This window comes from Nipponia nippon, unplaced genomic scaffold, assembly GCF_047370975.1.
Source record: "Nipponia nippon isolate SJK-2023a ecotype South Korea unplaced genomic scaffold, ASM4737097v1 scaffold_12, whole genome shotgun sequence".
NCBI lineage: Eukaryota > Metazoa > Chordata > Aves > Pelecaniformes > Threskiornithidae > Nipponia > Nipponia nippon.
In genome coordinates this window covers 21,502,145-21,515,951 of record NW_028262313.1, presented here as the reverse complement: position 1 = coordinate 21,515,951, position 13,807 = coordinate 21,502,145, and the positions used below count along the sequence as shown (strand labels likewise).

Here is a 13,807-nt window from a genome sequence, read left to right as displayed (position 1 = left end):
TCTTTTGAAATATCAATTTTCATAAGAATCCACATCCTTGGAGAACTATATTTATTGGTGTCACCACCAAAGAAAGTAAAATCCCAAGTAACAATGTTAAGAAATATTTAAAACAAGTGATAAAGAGAATGCAACGTTTCGGGTGGGGTATGATCTCCCAGATCACAGCCATCGGATGTGCTCATCGCCCTAGAGTGAGTGAAGCCATCACACACAGGTCACTATGTGCCCGAGAACCCTTTTTGCATCTCTTGAGCTCAGGTGCCAGCCTTGCCTTTTTCACCATCACCCGTGGTGGAACCTGTTGTGCTAACATAATTAAATCAAGTGTTGAGGCTCAGCTCTACTTCGGCATCTAGAATGAAGTTTCTCTTTGAAAGTCTGTAACCAGAAGCTGGTTTTTACGTACAGTGGGAGTTAGGTGCCTAACCTGCTTTCTGTAACGCTACCCTCAAACATTTGAAGGTTCTTCTACACATCTGTGTATCTTAGGTGCCAGCCATTTTCACAAGTCTGTTCCTCAGTGACTGCCAAGCCACCTAGGTGACTGTGAAATGTTGACCTTTGCATGCTAATGATACTTTTAAAAGATGGGACCCCTTTCTTGTGGAAAAGCACATGAGTGAAACCCGGAATGCTTTGTTAGCAGATTACTGGAGTGAAAGCGACCAGGATGACATCGACGGCTCTTTAACCCTGAAGCAGGAAGGCTCTTCAACACTGTGTGACACCTATCACCGAACCCCCTCAGTGAGTTATAAATATTGCATTGCAGTAGGTCACCAAAAAATATCTGTGTGCCTTGGTTTGCATTTTCCTTGTTTTGGAGTATTTAATTACTATAAAGGCAGAACAAAGACGGATCTCATTGTAAGAATGAAATTACTGCTGTTCCTCACGAGCTAAGCCCTTGAATGTTTCCATAACAAGCCAATTACAAAGGAAGGAGAGGTAAATGCCTCCTCACACAGATATGTCACCAGACTGTAAATATGACATTTTTTGTAGGATTTGGGAGATTGCACCCAATAATATGAAGAGAATATTCAGATGTTGACTTTACTGCAGAATATGAAAAGAATGTGGTGGATGGGATAGTTTGTATTAACTGAGCCTGTTTTTCAAGTATGAATATCGGATACTGGATGCTAGAGATTAAGATCAGCTCACATTCATGCAGTAATCCTGTTGTAGTACAAACACTTTTTTTAAGAACCTATCTTTAGAGGCAAGGGGTTTTTTACAATATGAAGCATTGTGTACAATACCATAGTAGTGACAGTATTTTCTGTTAGTGTCATAAGATGTTAAGTAGCTGATAAAAGTACTTCTAATATATTGTGCACAGACAAGTTTTGATAACTGAGGAAAAAAAAATTTGTATATGAAGAGGCTCTAGTAGAAAATAAGAATGTTTCTATTATAAGGAACATAGACAGGCTGTGATAATTACTCTGTTTCTAAGCACAGATAGGACTGTTCTCTATTTTTCTTTCAGATTTTTCTTCAGCGTGAATGACACGATCCTCACACAGCCAGAACCAAAGAAAGAGTGACTGAGACAACAGCATCACATGGGTGAAGTTCAGACTGATTTTCACCCATGTGATGCTGTTTTATCAACTGGGATACAGGTTAAGCCCCTCCCTTTCTGTTTTTCCACTTTTTTGCCTTCTCTTTATTTTTGAATTAAAATTATACACAGACCCAGCAGAATTAATTAAAGTAATTTAAGTTCAGCAGTCCCCTAAGATTCAAAAATCTTCCTGGGTGCTGAAGTTTTTTTTTTTTTCTGTTTGGCTGGATACTTATCCCCTAAAAAAAGAAAGGAAATCCAATTATGTTTTCTTTTAGGGGCTTTCATGCCTTCACAGCACGCTGCTGGACTGCGTGTAAACTGGACAGGTCTTCAGGAAACCTGTACCAGTATTATACTGTTCTTTCCAGCAGGAGTTGCTCATGGGCAGAGAATGTGCAAAACAAGAATAGGGAGTGGTTAAAACGTAGCACTTGCATAAAAGATCTCACTGCTAGTTATGTTCTGTTTACGGAGGTTCATACTATGACATATCAAAACACACACATCAGTCCATTTTATTAGTATGTATTATATAATGTCCTAAGCTACAGTCATTTTCTTGGATCTGTTCAAAACGTTGCCTTATAGTCAGCTGCTTTTGTCTCTTTTCAGGTGAATTCTTCAAGTCCATTCCCTGAAGCCAAACACGGTCGACACTTTTCAAGTGAATCAACATACTCCCATTCTTCCGCCGAGGATTCTCGACAAGACGTAGCAGGAAGCACACACTCGTCAGGATGCAGACCTCCCTACCGAGAAAGACGCTCATGGCAGGATCTGATAGAGACTCCATTAACCAGTTCAGGGCTCCATTTTCTTCAGACTGTTCCTCCTGATGCAGAGTACATGAGTGGGCGGCCTGGAATGTCACCGGACAAACGAAGACAAGCAACGCTGCCAGTACAGAGACGTCATAATTACGAGCAGGATGGGCCTTTCCCTTTGGTGGAATGTCAAAGGGGACATAGCTCTTACAGCAGGCCACAGAAACAACGTAGTCAAAGCCTTCCCCGAAACAGAGATGTCAGGGGTAAGGGACGTGTCAAGTCCATAGAAGGAACAGACGACAAGCTAGAAGAGAAAGTTCCTATTAGAAGGCATAATAGTTTCTGTGCAGAAGGTACGCTTTTGGAGGTATTCTCATCCTCTTTACTGCCATTGAATGCCGGAGCAATATTGCGTTACTCTCAGCAAGGTTTTTGTGGTTGAACTGTTACACGCTGGCAAATTCATCAGTCACCACAGAGGAGTTTGCACCTAAAATGCTTGGATGTAGTGCTAAGAATATAGCTTTGGGGCTGATCAAAATGGTCTTGTTTCATTAAAACAAAAAGTGGAAGACCGTGTTACAGGGTTACTTTATACATGAATTTGCAGTATTGCTTGCTGGTTTTAGAGACTTCATCTGAATGACTACATTTGGTTTTAGGTTTCTTTATCTATTTTCTTTCAGAAAACATAAAAGAAATTGGAGAAAATACAGATGGTCTGCAAGAACTGTACAAATCTCTGGAACAAGCTAGTTTGTCAGCTTTTGGAGAGCAGCGTCCTTCCACCAAGCAGGAGTTCCGCAAGTCTTTTATAAAGCGATGTAATGATCCGGTTATCAATGAAAAGCTTCACCACATCAGAGTTCTCAAGAGCACTTTAAAAGTAAGGCTTTACCATTAATTTTGTGTGTGAGCAATATAAACTCGTAAAAGTATAATCTCTCTCTGTTTTCCATGGATGAGGCTTTCTTCGTAGCTTTAGAATTAAGTTCCAAAGAAACCAAAAATACTTGAAAACAAACATGTTCCAGCTTAAGGAAAAAAAAAAATTATTCGGCACTCTTTATAGGCATATTATAGAAAGTGCCAAGGACTGAGTTGTCAAACAGTTTAAGCTGTAATAGTTCCTGAGCATAGGTAAAAGATTTAAGTGTCCATAGCAGTTTCCCTAGCACTTTGCATTAAAATGAAAGAAAAAATAAAATGCCAAAATACAAAATGCGGCATAAATTTCATTTTGACATGTACTGTGTCTTTCTGGAATTTGATAGGCGAAGGAAGGGGACCTCACAGTTATCAACAGCCTTCTGGATGATCCCAGCTTAACATCAAAGAAGTTTAAAGATTGGAAACTAAAGAACTATGAGTTTTTCCTGGACATTTGTGAGTACAGCGCTGCTGTGAAATCCCAAAATGGAGCCTCTGAACTTGCAACCTCAGCACCAATGCTGACACATACACACTCATTCATTGAAACTCACGTGTGACAGGACTCGTATCCCGAGTAATTGCTGGGTGCCATGAAAAATCAAATAAGACAAACACTGTAATATTTATTGATAATGTACTCAGCAGTACTGTAAATAAGTTGGATAAAAGAATAGTGCCACAGGATGCCTACTACATTGCATGATAAGACAATAATATTCTTTATGAATTTTTTTTGTTTGCTGTTATCAACCGATGTCCGTATCAAGCTCTGCATTAGAAAGAAGCAGTGCAGAAGTGTAGCTGAAAATAAATACCAGTATATTTAAAGTACTGTACTAAAACTAAGCTTATAGTATGAGCTCCTACAATCATTTTATATATTTAGATATATATAAAGACATATCTATGTATATAAAATGTAACACGGTAGTTGACTTTTACTTTTAAAATGCCCTAAAGTTCACATTTTCACACACTTTTTCTTGAGAAAAATATAAAATGAAAACATAAATACATTGGCCGCTCTTAGAGATGAACGTTTATTTTTGCAACATTTCCAGGTAGTGACCATCTTTGCAAATAAAAGGACAGAGTTATCAAAATGTAAACTCAATCCCTATAGTGTGCCTTAAAATGTACACTGTACATCTAGCAAATAGATCCCAATCTGGCCCTATGGGCATACTGTACATGCCATTTCGATACTGTGTTTGTAACATACTGTGCCTGCCTTTAAAACGAATGAACATAAGCAAGCAGGTATGGCACAGAGCTTAAGATATGAGTAGAACAATGTTGGTTGTTCACTAATGCTGCAACTTAAACTGGTTTTAATATAATTTGAAGTATTTCATGGTGAAAGAAAAACATCTGCGCTGAATCTGGCACATACTGCAGGTTTTCATAGTTTCTTCACTGTGAATTTAAGTGACACATGACTGTGAGTCACAAAATTCAAAAAAGCTCTGATGCTTCAAGGATGAGAATCAAGTTTAGAAAAATCCTGAACTAATCAATTACATTCTATAATAGACTGACATCTAGAGCTGAGTAAATTATTCAAAATTATATAACGCCTGGCAATAATTTTTAACTGTTAGTAGTACATTAGCAAGTGAGTGAAGTTATTCAATACATCATTTGAAAACCAATCTGTATTGATTGGTTTGGGAAGACACACAAGTCACATAGTGTATTTCACTTCCTTGCCTGGATGAGAATGATTTCTGAGAATCAGATTTTGGAGAAAATACTTGTATTCTTGGGGGAAAAAAAAAAAAAAAGATTGCTCTGAATGCTACTGAACATAAATTTCAAACACCCGTTCACAATTTTCTTTGACTATGCTTGCTAGAATATTTCTAGAAAGCAGAGCAAAGGGGACGTGAATACAGTTGATGTCATTTCACTTAAACACAGATATTCACTAATAATTTTTCACAAGATAAACCTAGTTGTCTCTCATACATCAAGAACTGTAAAAATCTGTAAAGTTCAATACAATATAGGAAAAAACGTTATCTCAGTGAGGTCCTAGTATCCAGGAAGAGATGCAATTGTTTGCAAAGCCAGGACTGGGTGAAGGTACCCTGTTTGTTTAGTTCAGTCTCCACAAAGCAGCTGTGGTGGGCTGACCTTGGCTGGCCAACACATGCCCAGCAGGATGCACTCACTCCCCCTCCTCAGCAGGACAGGGGAAGAAAATATGATGGAGAAGCTCGTGGGCTGAGATAGAGATGGGGACATCACCTACCAATGACTGTCATGGGCAAAACAGCCTTGACTTGGGGAAAATTAATTTAATTTATTGCCAATTAAAAATACAGTTGCATAGTGAGAAACAAAGACAAAACTAAAAACACCTTTCCCCACCTCCCCGCTTCTTCCCAGGCTCAATTTCATGCCTTCTTTCCCAGCTTTTCTACTGCCTTCCCCCCTCAGTGGCGCAGGGAGATGGGGAATGGGGGTTGCAGTCAGATCATAACACCTTGTCTCTGCTGTTCCTTCCTCGCGCTGTTCCCCTGCTCCAGCGTGGGGTCTCTCCCATGGGCTGCAGTTCTTCACAAACTGCTCCAGCGCGGGTCCTTTCCCTGCAGTCCTTCAGGAACAGACGGCTCCAGCGTGGGTCCCCCATGGGCTGCAGTTTCTCCCAGAAAACCTTTTCCTCCGTGGGCTCCTCTTCATGGGCTGCAGGTTCTGCCAGCAGCCTGCTCCTGTGTGGGCTCTCCATGGGCTGCAGCTTCCTCCAGGAATCACCACCTGCTCAGGCATGGGGTCCTCCAGGGGGTTCAGTGTGGACATCTGCTCAGGCGTTGTCCTCCACAGGCTGCAGGAGGACAACCTGCTTCACCACAATCTTCTCCACAGGTGCTCCAGTGCCTGGAGCACCTCCTCCCCCTCCTCCTTTACTGACGCTGATGCACACAAAGTTGTTTCTCTTACATTTTTCTCGCTTCTCTCTCACAGCTGCTGTGCAGCATTTTAACCCGTTCTTAAATAAGTTCCCACAGAGGCGCCACCAGCCTCCCTGATGGGCTCAGCTCTGGCCAGCGGCGGGTCTGTTTTGGAGCCAGCTGGAACCGGCCCTGTCCAACACGGGAGCAGCCCCTGGTCTTTTCTCAGAGAGGCCGCCCCTGCAGCCCCGCTGCTACCAAAGCCTTGCTGTGTAAACCCGATATACCAGCTGAAGAAACACAATTCAGGTTTGTTTTTTACTCTTATTAGCACTGGCATTTGTTTGAACCATAGTAGATGCAGCGATTAAACAAATAATAGTCTATAACAATAGAAGATGTTATTCGTAGAGAAGTATTAGTGACAGCTGGTTTGAGTTCTTTGCATCACACAGGCAATTGAGTCACAGCAGCATTGCAACAAATGCATAACGACATTTGGATAGAACGTACAACATGAAGGCATATTTGCCTGCTTCAACAGAGCAATCAACTGTGCTTAAGAATCACCGAAGACAATGGCTCCTTAAATGCACACATCAGAGCTCGATCGTATTTCCATTGAAGGAAACAGCAAAACTCCAGTGACGTCAGAGGAGCAGGACCACGTTGTATATATTTTGCTTGAATATTAAACGTGCACTTCACCCGCTGTCTAAGCACCTGAGGTAACAGAAAAGATACAGGAAATCTAGAACAACTATTTGCCACCACGGGTTTCACCAACATTGGAGTTGCAGTATTCATGCAAAACATAGAACTAAATTGAAATGTATTTACTATGTGAACGTTGTAGTTACTTGACAATTGAATAGCAGAAGCATAAATAGAATTTATCTAGCTTTTCATATCAGATCTCTAAAAGTTATATATTTCACTATGTTTTAATACTATCCTTCGTATAACGTGGGAGAAATATTATGCAGCGAAGCAAGCAACGGGGTAAATTATAGAAGCCATTTAGAAACTAATTCATCCTGTACGTGCAAGCAGTGACGGATGGTCACAGAATTAGTTACAGGGGTTGAACTTTCTATATCCATAAAGAAATTTAAACACGCCTTTTGTTTCAAACCCAAAAGATGGTTTGCGCTTTCATAATAAAAAGATCCATATGGCTTTAAAATAGCTTTCAAAAAGGATTTCAAATGCTGTGTATTGTAAGTCAAGACAGAAATGACAATTGTCTGCTGAGCATATTCAGTGAAGTCCCTAGCAAATAATGAACCAAGCTATTTCTCTTCTAAAATGCTACTTACAGATACAGCTGAAAATGACAAACATCATTAGCAAGATACATTTCTTAAAAATAACATAAATAGTAAGGAAAATAGACAATCTCCATTTTCATTTCTGAAAGTTAAAAAAATATATTTCTGAAATATGAGTAGATGAGATAAAAAGCTGAGAGATCATACTTTTGCTCAGCTTGTCTTTAAAATCTTTCATCTGTTCTGAAATTCTCGGAGTCATGAGTCTGTATTCTGCTCTTGCCGAGCAGTTCTCATCAAATATGATTTGCACTGAATAGTCAAGATAAATTATCCAAGAGATTCATACGGTGAACTGAGATACACTGGAGAAATCTGCTATAATGGGGTTAAGATTAACTGGGAGAAAAGTTTGAAAGATTTGTCTAGCATTGCTTATGCCTCAGAGCAAGCAAAATCTAATTGTTAAATTAAGCAATACGAAGACTCTATTCTTTCACAAATGCCAGCTGGCATTTGAAAGTCATTTCACAAGAGTTTTGTCATACATTCTGCATGCATACTCCACTCCATACTACAGCCCTTCCCTCCCCACAAACTCGTTTCTGCTTTCTGGATCCAGGTACTAATCTAGCTATACTATGGAGAGTAATGCACGAAGTCACCGCAGCGCAATTATTCGGAATTTCACGATCTTTGAAATAACTGGAATGCAAAGTGCAATACAGATATTGTATTGAAAAATCCATGCACCAAATCCTGCTTATATATTACAATATGTCAGATTCTCCTGCACCGTCAGGTACTTCAACACACTGTATGATGCAGCTGAAATTATTGTGGTAGTTTGATCAGACGCTTTTAAATGAGAAAAACAAATTCTTTGCTGTTGAGTTCATCAAGGGCAATACACAGCACCAGTACAATACATTTATGAACTTACTAGATTTCCTGCCTGAATGCTGAGATAAAACTTGGTTCTTAACATACGCAACTACACGAAGAGATTTTCTGGATGCGTTTTATTTATCTGGATCTTATTAGTGTCTTCATTCAGAATTCCTGCAGGCAAAACATCCCTCAGTCAGCAGACTTTCTCTTTGACTCCACAAGCTTAGTCTTTTTGTTACTGGCTATTTTATATTATAACTGATGTAATGCTCCCCCTAAGGGTACCGATTACCCTCCTTTTTTAATACTATTCTGTAGCCACTGAAATCTCGGCTCTTTGAAAGCTATCTTAGTAGCTATCTATCTCAGCAGCACTTCCCGAGAGAACAGAGACCTTTTTCGTGGTTTCATTAATTTAAGTGAAAACCTTCCTGAGCTTGCTCTGATTAATACAAACAAGAAGTAATCAAAGGAGGAGGAGGAGGTTCTCATCACTCTGTACGTCCGTATTCTTTAACGCAAATAACGCAGAAACATTGGGCCGACACTCCGTGCCAGCACAGGCAGGGTTACGTTTGCCCGCACAGTAACCAGCCTGCGTTGGATCGTACGGAGCATCTTTACCCTCCGCAGCACAGGAGGCTGCTTCGCTTCACTGGCAAAAACTGCTCCATCAGCTTCTGATACAGTTCTACGTGCTCAAACACATCATGAGCGCTTCTTGAACTGCTTTAGCACCATAAGGAAAGCCTGATCAACTACTACGAAAAGGGTTTGGAGGATGACATTTTCCGTCTTTTCCAAGCAGGGAATTCTCACTGTAAGTCAGTTAATATTCAGATCTGGACTGCTGTCTTTTAAGCTAGAAATGCGGCGCACCACTTGCCTTTTCCAAGGAAAAAGAAATGAGTGTTGCAGAGAATTGCTAGATGTACACAGCCACTTAACTTTATTCTTACTGTCTTCAGCAGCTATAGCTTTCCAGGCCAAATACTCACTCTCTGACCCAAGGTTTTGTGAAGGATGGATAGTAAAGATGATGCCTTTGAAGGGGTTCCTTTACACAGGCATTGGGAAGTGCTCAGCCTCATCAAAAATTGTAGAATTCTACTGCTGACCTTTAGGGGATTTCACTTTGAATGTTAATAGGACTTCTGGAAGAAAAATGAAGAATCAGGTAGAAATTGCTGAACTCAATGCAGATCTGAGGAGAACGAAGAAAATTCTTGTCTCTCTGATCTTCGTCTCAAGTAATACAAAGCAGACCTAAGCCCATCACATACCTTATTCGCCGTATTCTTTCAGCATGTAGTCCTACTTGTCTTCCAAAGCAATAAAAACAGTCTTCTCCACAAAAAAACAGTGGTACTTACGAGCAAGGCGATGCATATCAGGGGCTGTTTACATCCTGGCAAACCTTGGCTGTTGGTCCCCCGAGGGGGGACAGCTCTGCCAGGCAGAGCTATTCCTTGATATTTCACCAATGGTTTGGACAAAGTCCTCATGCAGTGGGAGCCAAGGTGCTTCAAAGGCGGGTTGCTTAAAACGGCCCTTGGCTAAGGCAAGACACAGCACAACGGACGAACAAAACTTAAGCCCCATCTGCAATGCCTGTCAGCTGCCTCCAAAACTGTAATGCGAAGGATGCCTCCCATGCAATTCTATTTACAGTTTAAACACTAAATCTGTTAGCATAAGCAAATCTTGTATCTCTACAGAGACCCTGACTGCTGTCTCTGGACCCAGCCCTGGAGAGATGGCTTAAGAGAGCACAGGTCTGTTTGCATGACGGGGCCTCAGCCCTGAAAATGCTGTTCATAGCGCGCCCAAGTTCCTGCAGTGTGATGGTAGAGAAACAAGTGGTAACTTGGTCTCACAAAGGATTTTTTTGTTTCCCCTTAGTTGTCGCAATAGGGAAATGGGGCGTTTCGAGGGAAGAGAGACGGGTGCAGATTACAGCAACGCCTTTTTGCCTGGAGTGCAGGTTTATAGGTTTTCCACATACCACATGCCTTAGACCACCGAGCTTAAAATCTCGTTAGAGACAATATGCCATCTTCCCTGTTGCCAAATGATGTTTATTTACCACTAGCACAAAAAAGGGGTAATAACAGGAAAGATTGAAAAAGCAATATTAGCTAATTGATTTATATTAAGTAATAAAAAGTTCTTTTTCTTCTAGAATGTTTCTCTCATCAAAGCTAAGGTTCAGAGTAGCTTTTTCAGGCAAGCTGCTGTGGGGATGGGGTCCCCATCTCCTCGTATCCCAGACAAACTCACGCTCTGTGGCTGAGGCTCCCAACGGGCGTTAACTGGGCATGCGTCTGAAAATCGAACCTGAGCCGTATCAGTTGATGAATGGAAAATACATTGTTATTTAAACAAAAACTAGTAAGCAAGTCGTATTTTCTTAGTTGATTTTAAAAATTCTTTTCTTTACTCCCTTTACATATAAGCGTAATGCTGTACTTCTGATCGGTTCCGTTCACTAACGTGTAGGCAGGCGACTCTCTATTCTTGATATAACTAATAGACGAAGAAGCATTTTTTTAAAGCTTAGTTTCTACGTTTTACGTGTTATACACACTTCCATATTCAGGAGGAGGATTACAAATAATATTGTTTAAGCTTTTATCAGTTTTTGAGATAGCTGATATACTACTGGGACCTACTCTGATTAAAAGTATTAAAAATATTCAGATACTGCCTGTCATTGTCTTCAGGAAAAGAACCATATTCATTCTTAATGCAGGCCAGACAGATATATCTTTATTTTTATCAAGCACGTACATGTGTTAAAAAGCGACAATTCGGGACTGCGCCGTATGCTTTAATGCCACTGTATGAGCCGTACTTGAAAGAAAGCAATGTTGTAAAAATGATAAAATACATCAACAAACTGTTGTTTGACCAGCTAGGCCCTCTAGCTTCTGTCCTCACATTTCTAGAATATTGTTCATTCTCAGGCATTGGTGAGGGTATCAATACAGATCTTTTTCCTAACTGTAAATGCATCTGTCTGAATGCTGCAGATTAAATAAGGATGCCACATTATACATATTAACTCTATTGCTTTTTTTCCACTGGCAACCACGAAACAAACATGTCTTAACAAATCGTGTTCACTGGCCAAAATACCAGTAAGACCCTGTTACCAGTTAAGACTTCTGTTTTACTGAGAAACAAGGATTTCAGCTTAAAAATCTGAAAAGAAAAACAGGTTAGGATATAAGAGAAATGCACTAGTATTAATAAACTTTTTACATTTGACACATACTGTATTACAAAGAAAAATATCCTTGTAAGACCATTAATTGCTGGGCCATAGGTGACTTCTGTCTAGTTTACTAAAGTAGCTAATACAACTTGTATAGAGAGCCTTTTTTAGATAATGCTTACATGTATGAAAATGTATGACACCCTTGTACTATGGCTTGCACTTTACTTGCATTAAACTGTGAAGTAGGCTGTAGTAATGTCTTTGTATATTCAGGGGTTGAAATAACCAAAGCACTAGAGTATTGTACTGCTGGTGTTCAACCTGTACTGTTAACGAAACCTGAACATGCCGACAATGTGTATTTTGAAAACCCCACCAACTTAAAATCTTCAGCAAATAATGCTATGGGGTCTCCATGGTCTTTGTTTCTTTGTAAATATAAACATTCTTAACTGTTTCTGTAGCAATAGGAGGTTATAAACCAAACTTTCACTAGGACTGTTTTCAATAACAAAAAAATCTATAGCGCCTTGTATAAAAATCATGGAGACTCCATGACCCGTGGGCATTTTTTGTTTACAAGCAGTATGTATATATGTATTAGAGGCAGAACTGTTATTTATCACAAAGTTATGTTGTGGCTGATTCTTTCTAAAATAAATATATATGTTTTCTGTCGTTATGAAAAATAAGTATTTTAGAGCCATCTAGAAAAGTTTGAAGTGTCAAAGCTTCAAATACTAGTAATCTTCCATGTTTCAGTCTTGTTCTTCTCATCAGCTGTGAGATGAATGGGAGGTAGTGGTAAACCACCTGTCTATGCCAGGGAAAACGTCTGAGTTGTAACACAGTTTATGAGCATTCTGCAACTTTCCTCTAATCACCATCTCGCTCAAGCGCTTCTATGAGCAGATGCTCTACCGATACCCGCAGTAAAGTCCCTCAGCTCACTGATGCTACAGAGAGAGAAAATGAACTGCTCTAGACGAATACAGGCAAAACTAGGTTTCAACCCCTGGATAATACAGTATTTCTTCAGTTTCACAACAGTATTTTTAATTTTATACTTGTCTATGTTGAGAGATGAACCAATAGTTTATACAGGCAATGAACATTAGGTTTCTTTTTTTTCCCTCTTTCCAGATGAGTTCTGTGTGAATTACTGTAACTGGCTGCGTTTTTTGTATCACAGATTAACTTGTTAACTTTTTGTGTGTCTACAATGAAACTTTATGAATGGAAAACTTCACTGTGTGTTGCTCACTGGGCATATACCTCATGGTACATTGCACAGACGTGTAAGTTGTAAGTTGCACTGCAACATTAAAAAAGGAACATATTGCTCTTTTTTCAAAGATATTAACTTATTTAAGAGATATAGTCTGTACATTATTGAAAAGAACATTTATTCTTCCTAAATTCAAACGAAGCTTTTGTTTTGGGGGGAAAAAAAAAAAAAAAGTTGTAAACTTCAGTTGTAAATTTGGACTTCAATAAACAAATTATCTGCACTTAAATTTTGTGCTTGTGTGTTCTCCAATACCTGTAATTAAGCAGAGTCATCGCAGCCCAGCGCCGGTCCCGGGTCGGAACCGGGCAGCCACGGAGCTCACGGCCGCGGCCGCTCTCCCACGGCCAGGCCCTGCCACCCGGGCCGGCCCAGCAGCCCTCCGAAGAGTCGTTCTGGTGCTTCCTTGGCCAAAGCAAACGCCGCTCACCTGGGATTTTCTGTCCGCTTCATGTTTTAAAACGGAGACATCTGCGATTTGCCCTTTTCTGACTGAAATGTATTTACTAATCTTGTGTTCTGGAGTAGATGTTGGGGGGAGAACATTTTCTAGGAGCTAAAAGGAAAAAAAATAAAGTATCAGAGAGACGTCAGTGCATCACAGGAGTGAAGACCCCGCTACAGCCATCTGTGTGCTGCCTCCCCTGAAGGCTCCGGCACGGGCCCGGGCCCCCAGGGACAGCGTTTCAGAGCCCAGACCGACCGGGACCCCACGGAAGTCTACTTTTAAACGACGGGCACTTCGCAGTGCAGGATTAAATAAAGATAACCGAGCACGGAGTCTTACAAAGCTGCCAAAACAGCCCCGCTATTGCAGCTGTTTATTTAGTGGCGCCCGTTCCTGCGAAGCGCCAGCCGCCCGCCCGCTCCTCTCACGGTGCCCCGGCGCTGAGGGAACTCCCGCTCCTCCCGCTGCGGCGGCGCCGGGCGGCCCAGGGCCGGCGCGGCCCCTCCCGGGGCAGCC

At 40.7% G+C, this 13,807-nt stretch overlaps 1 protein-coding gene and 1 long non-coding RNA gene across 2 annotated transcripts in view; one reads left to right on the top strand and one right to left on the bottom strand.

The window, feature by feature from the left end:
* Positions 1-4,198, top strand: part of LOC104012938 (connector enhancer of kinase suppressor of ras 2) — a 209,359-nt gene extending 205,161 nt beyond the window's left edge. Inside the window, exons 21-24 of the mRNA XM_087749123.1 lie at positions 647-750; positions 2,192-2,699; positions 3,033-3,232; positions 3,621-4,198. Coding sequence (XP_087605249.1) covers positions 647-750; positions 2,192-2,699; positions 3,033-3,232; positions 3,621-3,836 — 1,028 coding nt within the window. The 3' untranslated portion in view covers positions 3,837-4,198. The remainder of the gene's footprint in view (positions 1-646; positions 751-2,191; positions 2,700-3,032; positions 3,233-3,620) is intronic.
* A 107-nt stretch (positions 4,199-4,305) lies between these two features.
* Positions 4,306-13,761, bottom strand: LOC148056744 (uncharacterized). Its single transcript, XR_015702727.1, has 2 exons — positions 13,631-13,761; positions 4,306-13,399 (listed from the first exon to the last, which is right to left on the bottom strand). It is a non-coding gene; the product is annotated as an uncharacterized LOC148056744 (long non-coding RNA).
* Positions 13,762-13,807: the final 46 nt, after the last annotated feature.